The 13,191-nt window shown below is 34.0% G+C and overlaps 1 protein-coding gene across 1 annotated transcript; it reads right to left on the reverse strand.

The window, feature by feature from the left end:
* Positions 1 to 4,710: 4,710 nt before the first annotated feature.
* Positions 4,711 to 7,986, reverse strand: HELRODRAFT_180098 (hypothetical protein; the record flags this gene model as incomplete). Its single annotated transcript, XM_009028880.1, has 5 exons — positions 4,711 to 4,807; positions 5,336 to 5,405; positions 5,543 to 5,615; positions 6,338 to 6,516; positions 7,974 to 7,986. 5 exons carry the CDS (start codon positions 7,984 to 7,986, stop codon positions 4,711 to 4,713), a joined length of 432 nt encoding a protein of 143 aa, XP_009027128.1.
* Between the last annotated feature and the right edge of the window lie 5,205 nt (positions 7,987 to 13,191).

Here is a 13,191-nt window from a genome sequence, read left to right on the forward strand (position 1 = left end):
TGTGTTTATGACGAAGATGCGAATGAAATTGCCTGCCTTCAAACTTGAAAAGTCACAAAACTTCGCTCGCTCGCTTGCTTGAAGTGGCTGAACAACAAAGAAAGATTTTCTGCACATGGGGCTAAACTTTATAAATTTCAAATTCAACTAATAAATTTTAAACAGTTGGCGTTTAATGTTGTTGGGATAATTGTAAACATGTGGTGACTGCTGATGCAGATGGTGATGATGCCGATGATGATGATGGTGATGATGTTGGATTGATGGTGGTGGTTAGTCGGTGAAAGATGATTAAATGAAGAATTAAAATAGCGATAATACAAATAATTATGTTGATGATGTCATACAACAACAACGAAAGGAATGGAGTTAAAACAGCATCAACCACTCACGCAAACAACATCTTTGCAGACAGACAACAGACAGACAGACCGACAAACAGACAGACAGACAAACAAAAAGTCAGACAGACAGACCGACGGATGACAAAAGTCAGACAGACATGTGACTTGCCGGAGACAGCGAGAAATTAATTTTTTGAAAATGGACCATAATATTAATTAGATAAAAACAAAGCAGCATTTTGCCTCTTAACGTCAACATTTGTCCCAGCGGAACACTTTCCTTCTCCACTGCAGGATACACTCCCGCACGAACACCCTGCCCCATGCACTCTCGGTAACAGCTGTCGCATGTCAAAAATGCAATCAATCATCTTGTAAGATTGGGATTAAAAAAATATTTATTTAAACAAAAAAACAAACATGTGTATAAAAATATAATTCACACACACACACACATACACACACACACACACACACACACACACACACACACACACACACACACACACACACACTCACACACAAATACACACACACACACACACACTCACACACACACACACACACACGCACACATACACGTACACTGTTAGTTAACATAGAAACATTATTCATCATATTGGAACTATCTAGGGTTACATCGGGCACATGGAATGTTAAGCGGTGTGTTTATACAACCAGCTGAGAAAATAAATAACCTCCTAATATCACTCGTGTATAAAACTCATTCCTATCTTCTTAAATGAAGATGCGATGTTCACAATGTGCTCTGATGTATTGCCTGCATACGACCCCTACAAACACGAAAAACATCGTACCTTACCTTACCTGCAACATTGACACATCATTATTCTACATTTGAAAGGTTGGTTAGCGTCGGGGCTTTAACGAATTAACGCTATTAATAAAGAGTAGATATTGTACAATTTTTTTAGTTCATAAATTAAATATGAATTGAAATTTGAATTTATTGAATTAATCGCAACACACACGAATGCACAAACACAAACACACACAAACACAGACACACTACACATACACACACAAAACACACACACACACACACACACAGGCAACTTAGTATTGAAAAACATGTAAACAAATATAAAATGTTATCAAACACTTTTATGAAAATCATGATCTTGACAACAAATTAATAGAGGCATTAGAATAAGGCCTATTTGGATGGGAGCAAATAAAAATTGTCATAAAAATATCATAAATCATAAAAATTATAACAATAGTTGATATAATAAAATAATAATAATGTCATAATAATAATAATAGTAATCATAATAAAATCATAATAATGTGATGAATAATATGATAACATATATATAATAATTAAATCATAATGATAACGGCATTTCACAATAGCATGTATACAAGACAACGAAGCCAGTCTGTCACATCACATGCATATTGGGACATCCAGTTTCAACTTTAAAACAGAAACAACGTTCAACAAAATTCTATCTGAAGAAATTGAAATGTTTTAATTATAAAGATAGTATCTGATGCGTTACTGACACAAGTTGTGGATTATAATTCATATTGTCGAAGTTCCTTAGTGACACCTTGTATGCATGCTGCTACATCCTCTGCGTTTCACGGAGTTGGATCTAAAAAAAAATAAATGATTAAAAAAGGTTTATGCGATCCATTTTGTAACGTTGAAATAATTTGCTGCTACAAGTTTTTGATGAAAATTTGTGTGTATTGAAGTTCAAAAAAATTTAATTTGTTTTTGAATGAACCATTCAATGAGATCATTAAATTGTAAAATGGATAAAAATGACCATGAACTTTTTTTTTGCAATTTCAGCAACGCTAGTTTTTATAGAAAACATTGTAAAAAATATCGTCAACTTTCACCTAAAACTCACTTGTCTCACTCACCTGCACACCTCAAACACTGCTTATATACGTTCGCGAGAAGAAAGTGTAGAGGAGTTTCTATCTTGAACTAAAAATATAATTAAATAAAACAACCCAAGAAATTTTAACGATTTTTTAAAGCCGAATTTTATTGCACGGTAAAGTGTGTGGTGGACTGCATGCAACTTTCCAACATTCGCTTCTTCATGCTGACCGACGGACGAGGAATAATTTGTCGGCGTTGTTATGAACTGTGCTTCTTTATCTGCATGCAACAACAAGTCAAAAATTAATTGGGTTGCTAGATGTTCCTTATTTGTGGTTGGCAACAATGGTTTGATCGTTTGTTGAGGCGGTTGTGAGGCAGTCCTCCAATGCTGATAAGTTCTCTGCACACAAATTTCCTCTATATTACAATTTTTTATTATTTGTTCTTTGTAAAAAACATTTTCTTTTAATTAAATAGCATAAAATATAATAAAAGAAAGAAATAATTTAATGAATTGGTGAAAATGAAATGGTCGAACATTTTGTTGCTTTCTTGTAAACATCATTTTTTAAATCTCAAATTAGCAGGTATCAGAACAAGTGCAAACTTCTGGGTTTTCAAATAAAGCCGTTTGACATTTACTAGATATAAACATGTTTTTTGTGCTAAAAAAGTTGAACATAGTGATGCAATTTTCAAAAAATTTTAGCTAAAAGTAAGTTGTCATGTTTTTGCTGGTGTGGTTTTCATTCAAGTCGTCAGTTGATGTATCGGTCTTAATTGTCTTCTTTGAAATTTCTTCAAATAAAATATAAAAATCTAACAAAATGAATGTTTGTTAATTTAGCGAAAAATTCATTCTAATAATCTTTATGTTAAAACTTTTTTAAGTCGAAAATTAATTCACTTCATAATTATTTCAACGAACTAATAAATTATAAAAAAAAAACATTGATTATGTATAAGAGGCCGATAAATGAATAAATAAATAATATAATTGTATATGCGCGCGCGCACACACACCCACACACCCACCCACCCACCCACACACACACACACACACACACACACACACACACACACACACACACACAAACAAACAAGCTTGTATCTATTAAATAGTAAAATATTTTTAAACAAATCTCTTAAACGAAATCATGGTTTCAAAATTCATATAACCCAAGTATACACATTAATGTGAATATAAATACAAGTTTTATTTTAATGGCTAACATATTAATTAACGCTAACAAGTGTGTTATTGTAGCACACATGAATAAGTAAGGTACCCACTATTCAACATTATATTCTTTCTAAAACACGCTCCTACTGACATAATATTGCAATTAAAATATTATCAATTGAATAAAAAATAATTTTATGTTTAGTTTAATGTTATACGTATTTATAATACTACAAAATCATCAAAAACCTTTTTTAAAATAAACTTATTTAAAGTAAGAGCAAATTACTTTAAATAAACTTATTTAAAGTAAATTATTTTGAAATCGCTACAAAAACGTAACTTGAAGGGATTTTCTGGATAAAAAAAATTGGCATGCACGAAAAACTAAAAAGAGTTTCTGGAAATAGAAAAAAAGTCCTGACTGGAGATGTAGAAATTTCGTTGAAAGAAAGATTGATGAGTGGAATAAATTTAAGTACAACGTTTTTTCGAAGTGAAAAATGAAAAAAATTTAATTTTTGTAAATGCAAACTTAGTTAAACATGTGTGTATAAGTTACGAGGTTTCAAATGAATGAATGGAAACAATATTTAACATGCCTGCTTCGGAATGAAAATAATTAATTGAGGTTCTGCAGCGTTTGAACGGAGGGCCAACATGACAGGGTGGATATCCCATGAATGTTTGGGTGCACACAAATTTATCGGCAGGGAATGTTTGGAGGTAATAATTGAAAGGTGGCTGATGGTGATTTCGAGGGGCATGTTCGACTGGAAAGACGGCGTGTCATCAACCTTCTCTTCAAACATGATTCTAACTAAAAGTTATAAAAATATAATAAAATAAAAATAAAACAATATAAAAAATATTTCCAAACAACCATGAATATTTGTAAGGAGATAATGTATTTTATTAATTACATAGCATAAGGTGGTTTAAACAAAGATGATTGTGGGTGGTTTGCTTCTATATGAACATCGGAGCATGATGATTGGTGCTGGATGGTTGAAATAAGAAGGCATCACGTTGCACACCATTTGCGAAATATTTCATTGGGACACTCAGTAGAATGCACATTTGCATGCACGCATTGGAACTTTCACTGGAATAAACAGAAAAACGTGTCTTCCAAATGTTTATTCAACACTTGGACGAAACATCTACGAACATACACACAGGTCCACACTTGCACATGCACAGCTGCACATTTTTGGGTTTTGGAGGATAAGACCATGCATCACCTTCGCCAACCATGAAAAGTTGTTTAAATTTTATTTAAAACACTAAGCTGCAGCAAAGTAATCCAAAAAACTTCAAATGTTCAACCTTCTCTCCCTTCTAAACATTTCTGGATCTGGAAACACCTGCTTGGAAGTGTTTGCAACAACAATGAGGCCATCCTTGAACAATCTGATTTAATTTTAAAAAATAATTAAACGAGCAAATATTAGCTTCAGCGTTCAATGTCTGTAAAGAATGTAAAGAATTGAAGTAACACTTGTTGGAAGCATGTGGAGCAGAAGTCCCTCGGTCACTTCAGCCTGCAATGGTGGAACTTTGATGCGCAAGAAGGCAGCTGAATGTGCTACTTCAGATCATTAACACCTTTTCACTTTGGAAAAGTGCGCGAGTGAAAAGTTTTGGTACATTTCATTTAAATTCTTATTTTGGTGATTGGGTTGTTAATTACTATCCGTTCTTTTTCTTCTTATTATTATTAATATTATTGTTAATTTTTTTTTTAGTAGGATAAATTATTAATATTTTTTTACACTTTGAAAATTTGTTGCAGTTTTGAGGCAAAAAATTTGCATTTTTGACAAGCCCTTGTACCCTTGTACCGGTCTGATGAGTATGAATGACTGAATGACAAAACATTGAGAGATTCATGGAATGTTGCTGGTTGACAGTTGGCTTCCAGCTTAAGCAAACACACACCTTGCTAGTAATTGCTTCCCAGACTTGCTGCATACCACAAGCGTTAGCGACTCACCTGAATGCCGACGTGCTGGAGTGCAATGTGAAGAACATGAGAAATAAAGAGCAGTGTTGAGATGTCTGATCGATCCATCATCATTACCATCACCCCACCTATTCACTCAATACATTCAAAGATAGCGATCAATAAAAAATATAAGTTCTTACGGTAGTGTGAGTTGTATGGAACTGTCAGGTTGTATGTCTGGTTGAATGTCAGGTTGCGTGTCTGGTTGCGTGTCTGGTTGTGTGTCAGGTTGTGTGTCAGATTGTGTGTCTGGTTGCGTGTCTGGTTGTGTGTCTGGTTGCATGTCTGGTTGAATGTCTGATTGTTGTAAGGCGTGCAAAAAATCCACACACAGATATATTATTTATGTAATTGATTAATTTAAAGGGAGACAAAATTAGAGATTGCAATTTGTAGGTGCTAACGCAACAACGGCAAGCACGACTGCATTCCAGATGGTATCTTCATAAGCATTATACCATTATTTGTTGAACATGTCAGTAAAATAAGAAATCAAATTAAATATTTGGAAGCAACCTTCTACTATTAAAGACAGTATTAATTAAATGTTTTGTTAAGTGAAAATAATTAATGTGAATAACAATTAAAACATGAATAAAAATATATCTTAAAGTTTAAAGAATAATAAAGAAATGTAAATAAATATGTCAATATCAACACACATCATGAACATGAGCAAACAAAATGGTGTAAAGATTTGTTGGCGAGAAAGAAACTAAAAACAAATTTTATTCATAACGAAAATATGTAACGCTATAACATTTTGAATAACATTCAAAATGTTCAACATTAGAAAGCGAAATACCAGGGAAAAACCACATAAATCATTGCTTTATCTCAAGGGTGGGCAAACTTTTTGCTGTGAGGGCCGCATTGAGAACTATTTTACAATTTAAGGGCCTCATATGTGCTTAAACGGAAACTTTTTTTTTGACCCGAGGGAGAATTTTTTTTAAGATTTGTGCCTTTTTTTGCTCATAATGTCTGGCTGACGAACTTTCTTTTTTTTGGTCGAACATGGCCTCGCGGGCCGCCGCATAAAGTAGCTTTGCGGGCCGTAGTTTGCCCGCCCCTGCTTTAGCTGAAAATGCTACTTGTGTGTTTGTTAGGTTGCCTTTGAAAACGGCAGTGAAATTGAAAGAAAGATTTGAAAGAAAGATTTGAAAAAAGGACATGCACACGCACTCATCCACGCCACGACTTCTCCATCATTCATCAACATTATGATGAACTGTAGCAACACGTGTCTTTAAAAGTAACTATCTTCAAACACATACGCATACAGACACACACAAAAAACACAAACAAACAAAGACACACAGACACACAAAGACACACACATATATACATGTGTATGTATGCATATAATAGTATTATTTCATTTATGTGTTATAAGATAAATATGAATATTACATAGTTGCATGGATACACATACGTATATTTATATATTCTTTTTTATCGCTTCGAATATGAAGGCACGTACATTTGTTTGTATATCGTAATTAATCAAGCTCGCTTTTCGATGTATACAATTCTGAATAATAGCAATTTATTCACTTTCATCCTAAACAGTTATCCAAGTTGAGTTTAAAATGTTCAAAAGTGTCAAACAGAATGTAGGGCTAGAAATTTTTGTAGCACTCAATTTGCGAGCGAATTTGCGTGCGTTCGTTCGTCGTTTCTCGTGGGTTGATTGTGTGAGAAATCAGTGAGCCCATGAGGCCGCTTGTTCAAATTGTAAAAAAAATTAATCGATGAAGGATTGAAAGCGTGGTAGGTGGAGTGAAGCGAAGGAAACCTCGGATTGGAAGCATCATGTTGATCCGCTATGATCCTTTAATTTTTTACTCTTGTGAGCATAACAAATACCAAATGAATGAATGAATGGAATGAGAAATGAATGAATGGAAGGGATGTTCTTGTTTTTGTTACGAAAACATTCATGGTGATGATGTGATGACGATGATGATGTTGACGATGATGGTGATGATGATGATGGTGATGATGATGATGGTGATGATGATGATGATGATGGTGATGATGATGGTGATGATGATTCATGGTGACATTCACGAATAGGTTCGTGGTGGTGGTGGTGGTTGCATAGCTGTCCACAATGACGATGGGCACTTGGATGGTGATGAGAGTTGTGACGATGATGAGGATGATTTGGCTCAGTCGGTAAGATCACGCGTTGGACTGGTTCGAATACACTCCGTCCGAAACTTAAAGACGCGTGCATACGTGATGTGGATGTGCGTCGTGGGGTGTGAATAGTGTTCAGCCTTTGTGGCACGAAAGTTTAATTTAATGACCGCACATCCACACACACCACACACACACCACATACCACACACACACACACACACCACATACCACACACACACACACCACATACCACACACCACACACACACACCACACACCACACACACACCACATACCACACACACAACACACACACACAAAGAACACACATACACACACACACACACACAGAGAACATTGTTTTCTCGCCTTATGATACGATCTATTTTGCACTTCATAACATGAAGTGGTTACATGAGATAACGTTTATCAGTCATGTTGGCGTAGTTTGATGTTGTTGTTAATGATGTTGTTGTGGTTGTTGTTATTATTATTATTATTGTTGTTTTTGACGGTGTTTTTGATGCTGTTGCTGTTGTTGTTGGTGTTGTTGGCGTATTTTTATATTTGATCAAATTGTATTGATTTTTGTTTAGTTGTATGCAGCTTTGCTTGAAGTTTTTGATTTTGTTGCAATGAAACTTAATTATTTAAGCAGTTATTATGTTTCGTGTTATTCAACTTTTTCTAATGAAAGTTCGGTTGGACAGTGTTTGCAGTTGCCTGTGCGGAGTTTCGTCGTCAGCCAAACTGAGGCGGAGAGTGTAATGCTGCAACAGTGCATTTAACAAGCAGACACGTCAGTTTTTTTTATTTCGTCTGCATTCAGTTTCTGTTCAAACAAAATTGTCCGCATGTTTCATGTTTTTGCAAGCCATACCAAACAGAAACACATGCAGACAGACAAACAAACAGACAAGCAGACAGACAAACAGACAGACAGACAAAAAGAAACACATGCAGACAGACAGACAGACAGACAAAAAGAAACACATGCAGACAGACAGACAAACAGAAACACATGCAGACAGATAGACAAGCAGACAGACAGACAATCACACAAATGATATAACGCTGAAATTAATGAATAAATTAGATGATAATGAACTTTTTATGTTTCCTTCTTTTTGAAAAATAAATTTTTTATTTGGAAATTTGCAGACTTGCGTTTATTGTCCCTGTCAAATGCAAATGTGATTGTTTGGTTATTTAAGTGTTTTAGTGAATATGTTTGTATGTGCTTATATGTGTACGTGTGTTGTGTGCGTGTGTGTGTGTGTAGGTTTATACGTGTGTGTTTGTGCTTTTAATAATGAGTAATCAATTAATCTAGTATTTGTATTTTAGTAATTTCTAATATTTAATAATATAACTGTTAGTAATAACTAATAATTTAACAGTGTTTGTTTCAAACATTTAATAATTCATATCTTATTTACGTTCGGTTATTCACACTTGGAAGGCCCATTGAAAGCAGTTGTCTGCACCACGAAAGCTTGAAACCTCAACAGAAGAAGAAATGTCATATTGCATTAACGTCATCAACAAATGAATCCGCTTCAAGTTTTAAATTAGTTCCCAAAACAAATTAATTTAATTAAAAAAATTTAATATTGTGTTTTTATAAAACTTCATTGAGAATTATTAACTTTTGCATGAGCTTGTTTGAAGGCTTTGTAAAAAAAATTTGATAGGTTAAAAAAATGGAGATAAATAAATTTGATTGGATCATAAAAGTTTTCAAACTCAATTTTCAAGTCATGAAGTTTCTGCAGAGATGTAAATAAAATAATTTTGCTTGAAATTGAATAAATAATATTTAACGAATAAATAAAAAATATTTGTAAAAAATATTTGTGAATAAGGGAATGTTGACGGTCAAAATACTTGTTAGCGAGCGACACTAGGCTTGGAAGGCAATCCATCCACAGCCTACTGTCTCCTCAAGTTTCGTTAAAAATTATTTCTTTCTTACGGCTTTCAACAAATGTTAATTTCTCCAAAAATTTAATAAATTTTTTAAAATTTACATAATACAATATTTAAAATTTTTAATTGACGTGATGGTTATAGGAAGATAAATTACTCAGAAGGTGGTAGCCTCAAATTTGTATTTAAATGAAGTGCGATGAAGTAAATGTGTTCAAACATTTGTAAGTAAATTTTTGCATTGAATCAAGTATTGTATTATGCATTTGTTTTTTTGGCAGCCACTAACATTAGTGAGGGGTCAGCTCTATTTAAATCTGTTCAAATTTGGATTGGAAATTGTTTCCAACTTTCTCCCAACAATGATGAAAAATATGGTAATTTTGTAGAAAAACTGGTTTTATTAACAAAAGAAGCAAAAAATTGTGTGTCAAGCAAAAATGATCCCCTTGCTCTTCTTCCTTCAACAACTTCAATCTCCTTTCTACAAAAAATTACTGACTCAGCTTTGGTGCTGGTTCGTTTTCAGTTTTAAATTTCTGTAGTTTAAAAATAAACTCGTGCAGGAGTAGTTGAGAAGTTTTGAAACTTTCATAAAAAAAATCACAGCATGGTTTCATCTTCATTGCGGTCATAAAAATTTTCTTATCATTACAAAGCAAGTGGTATGGACATCATTAATGGAATGCTTTGGCTTGTCTTGAATGTATCAAACATTTTAAATTATTTTTGCTAAAACTATCAATTTCATCGCGTTTCAATGAATTGGTCTAACAAAAAACGTTTTATTTAATTGAATTCAGATAAATAAAAGTAGCCAAGATTGTTAATCTTCCTACTCAAAACTTTCATAACGTGTGATTCAAGATGTGTGTACAAAATAAATTATTTTTACTTTATTAACTTCTCTTACATATTGGCAACTGGTTCAGTAAATTTCAAACCAAATGGACAGGCTGTCAGGAGTCATGCTTCCTCCAAATCAGAACCAACACAAGTCGGCCATGGAGATGCGCAAATTAACAATAGAGAAAAATATTCAATTATTTTTAAAACCGTTTCAAGGTTTTAAAAGCAAATAATTTTCAATTGTTTGCAGAGCAGCAACAAACAACTTCCATACTTCGCGAATTAATGTATGCACGCATAAGCAAGTCTCCATCCAGCTTGTAAACAAACACAAAAACGTAAAGTAAAAAAATTTAATCGTCCAAGATTCCCCGCGATAAAGAAGGTAGTTGACTGGTTTATGAGACCTCTCTGATCTGAATTCTCCTGGTTTTTTCTCCACACATCTCAATGCGTCTCTTAAACATCGGCGGGCCTTCTCAACCCATACAATAATTACAATACACACATATAAGTCGTTCAGATATGCAGAATATTTTTACATTTACAGAATGGTATTTTTAAAGGAATGATGTTTGCATATTGCAATAAATTTAGAAAAAGTATTGAAACAGAAACAAACATTCTTTAGTTTCTATGAAATACCGTTCTACTGATTATGCGATCTGTTTTAAGAATGTAATGGTCAATGATGAATTTGAAGAGTGTCCAACAATCGACCACGCGAGAGACAAGTGGCAAACATATTTTCTTAGGTTCGTGCGATCATTTGAAGTGTTTCCTCCGATGAACTGACATCTCCAGGCCTCTGTCAGTCGCAGAAGCAGCTTGGGACGTGACCCTGCAAGCATGCAAACACTCGCTCGTTCAACATCCAACTCAAATCAAAGGGAAACTTTTCAGTTGCTACATGACTAACAAAATGAAGAGATTTGATTTGCCATCCACCACTACAACCACCACTACCACAAACATAACCAAAACATCCACCACTACCACCACAACACCACCACTTTGCCAGCACAACCACCACAACCGTAATTTTTTTGAAGTTATTTGTTGGAGGTTATCTTATATGAGTTATTTTTACTTTTCTATCATTGTGTAGTTAATTGAATTTTTGTTAGATTTTACTGATTTAATTTATAGACAACACTTGAAACTTGTTGTAATTTTATAAAAAAAAGATAATCAATATGTAAACATTAGCACACAAAATTGAATACACAAACATTCTCTCTTCCATAAGAACACTCACATGCACTTAGAAAACGAAACGAAATGAAATTTTGTTCGGCAAGAAGGTTTCGTGGAAAATAACTTGCAGGACTGACTAAAATAAAATTTATAAAAAATTATCGAGTTTGGCCATCAATATACATTTAAGTGAAAATTAATTAAACACCGTTTGTTTGTTTGTTTGCTTGTTTGTTTGTTTGCTTGTATGTTTGTTTGCTTGTTTGTTTGTTTGCTTGTATGTTTGTTTGCTTGTTTGTTTGTTTGCTTGTATGTTTGTTTGCTTGTTCATCAGCTATGTTAAACATTGTAAATTGATAGGAGCGATGGAATTGCCAACGTGCCAACAAACTCCTCTGACCCTGGCTGTCAACCACCAAACGCTTGAAGTCCGTCCGAACATCTTTGAAACTAATGCAACTTTTCGTTGAATAAATTTTTAGTGAAGCAATCTTCTTTTTTAATTAAACCAGTTCAGGAAACAATTCATTAGCACATCAGAGATTTACTTAGTCGAAGGTTTGAATTTCGCAAATGTTGTATCATTGTTGTTGTTGTCGTTGTCGTTGTTGTCGTTGTTGTTGTTGTCGTTGTTGGAAACTCTGCTCGTATTGTATTTTCAAAATTTTTTCAGATTCAAATTTTTCTTTTATTCTGTTGGCAATCACTGATGAGGAAAAACATTTGGAGGATGACTAGCATTGTTTGTTCTGATTGGCTTTGACGCGCAAGAATTAATTAACGACACTGCAGAATGCATTGCATGGATGTGCTGCTGCTTCGATGTTATTGATGATAGATTCATTGTTGATGTTGCAATGTTGCTGCTATGATGTTGTTGCATTGTTGTTGCTATTGTGTTGTTGTTGTGTTGTTGTTGTTGATGTTGTTGTTGATGATGTTGATGTTGATGATGTTGTTTTTGTTGTTGTTGTTGTTGTGTTGTTGATGTTGTGTTGTTATTGTTGCTGTCACTGACAGATCATGAGTTGAATTCCCACTGAAAGGAGTCCTTCGTGTAAAAAACAATACAAGCGTGAGGAAACTTGTTTTATGACTTCGTGATTCGGACTGAGGCAGAATGTCTGTCTAAAGCGTAGTTACAATATATATATATATATATATATATATATATATATATATATATATATATAAAAGTTTGAAATACTTTAAATCTATTTATATTATCTACTTTTTGATATTGATAATATTTACAAGGCCACCATGCTTTCGTACGTCAGGCTTGTGTTGTGTAATGGGAAACGCTGGAAAGAATGAATTGCAGATGCATGGATTTGTATGGATGGATGTGCGTTGAAGGTCTGTTTAAATGATGCACAATAAATTAAATTGCATTCCTTGCATGCACGGATGGATGCGTGGGTTGTATTAGGACACTTTTGGACGTTGTTTTCAAAGAAAGTTCTTCACCACGGATCTGTCATTATTTCGTCATCATCGGTTCCAGCGTTAAAATTCATAATCGTTATTCGACGCTATAATCATCGTCGTCGTCATCATCATCGCCACCATCATCATCATCGCCACCATCATCATCATCACCACCACCATCATCATCACGACCATCATCACCACCACCACCATCTTCATCATCACCACCATCATTA

The sequence above is a fragment of the Helobdella robusta genome (genome assembly GCF_000326865.2).
Source record: "Helobdella robusta unplaced genomic scaffold HELROscaffold_59, whole genome shotgun sequence".
In the NCBI taxonomy this organism is placed as follows: Eukaryota; Metazoa; Annelida; class Clitellata; order Rhynchobdellida; family Glossiphoniidae; genus Helobdella; species Helobdella robusta.